At 43.6% G+C, this 1,048-nt stretch overlaps 1 protein-coding gene across 1 annotated transcript in view; it reads left to right on the top strand.

Annotated features, from left to right (window-relative positions):
* Positions 1-821, top strand: part of LOC118478976 — an 8,028-nt gene extending 7,207 nt beyond the window's left edge. The window contains exon 3 of the mRNA XM_035973542.1: positions 1-821. This exon is cut by the window's left edge and continues 1 nt beyond it. Within this exon, the coding sequence (XP_035829435.1) occupies positions 1-223 (223 nt within the window). The 3' untranslated portion in view covers positions 224-821.
* Positions 822-1,048: the final 227 nt, after the last annotated feature.

The raw sequence follows: 1,048 nt of genomic DNA, 5'->3' as shown, positions 1-1,048 counted from the left end.
CCACGACACGAGCCAGCTGAAGCTGCCAATCCACGACAGGTTGAGGAAGATCTCCAGCAAGTGTGAGGTGGATTTTGAGGACAACACCTTACACAACCGGGTCAGACGCCGCACATCCTTCCGACAGGATCGGGATCACCTGGAGGGGGATGGCGGGTCACGTGACCAGGACAAGACGGACAGCATCTTCTATGGCGGCGGGAAAGCTGACCAGTACAGGTGAGTGAGTTTGCAGCAGCAACAACGACAATACTGACAGAAAATGAACATCTGTAACTGCAGCAGCAGTGGCAGTACCACGTGCCACCTCCTCCACCAGAACAACAACAACAACAGAATCAACAACAACATCAACAATTATACAATAACATCAATAGCAATAACAACCGCAATGACATTGACTCTTTTGGTACCACCAAAAACATGACCGTCAACGCAAGAAATAGCAGCCACAACAACAGAAAAACAACAACAACAACCACACCTCCAACAACAACAGCAGAAGCAGCAGCAGCAGCAACAACAACCAAAAGAAAGAAGCAACAACAACAAGAACAACAACAATGTGATCACAAGGTTTACACAGTGTTTTAAGGGACATAACTCTCGTATGCTGTACGCAGAATAGTATTATACATGGATGGCCTCCCCTGTTATTGATCAGCCCTTTGATTGGATAACACAATTACTATAACAAAAAGAAAAGGAAAAAACAAAAACAAACTAATGTTCCTCAACCCAAATCAAACATTACCAAACAAAACAAATGTCCCTTTAACAAAACTGAGGTTTCCTTAAAAAAGACAAACAAAACAGAAGCAGTGAAATGAACGTACCAGTCTGCCAAGTATATCACCCCCCCCCCCCTCCCGTTCCCCACCCATCCCTCTCCCCTCTTTCTTCTACTAACTGCACTTAACTCTTCCTAACTCTTGTGTTTATTACTGAGCTACCTACCTGGGCTTCTTTCAATACTTTCTATTTTTTATTTCTTTTCCTTCCATGAAATTCTCAAAAGGCTTCAAAGAAAGCCCATACACGTTATTTA

This window comes from Aplysia californica, unplaced genomic scaffold, assembly GCF_000002075.1.
Source record: "Aplysia californica isolate F4 #8 unplaced genomic scaffold, AplCal3.0 scaffold01382, whole genome shotgun sequence".
NCBI classification, from domain to species: Eukaryota; Metazoa; Mollusca; class Gastropoda; order Aplysiida; family Aplysiidae; genus Aplysia; species Aplysia californica.
This window is presented reverse-complemented; position numbering and strand designations above follow the sequence as displayed.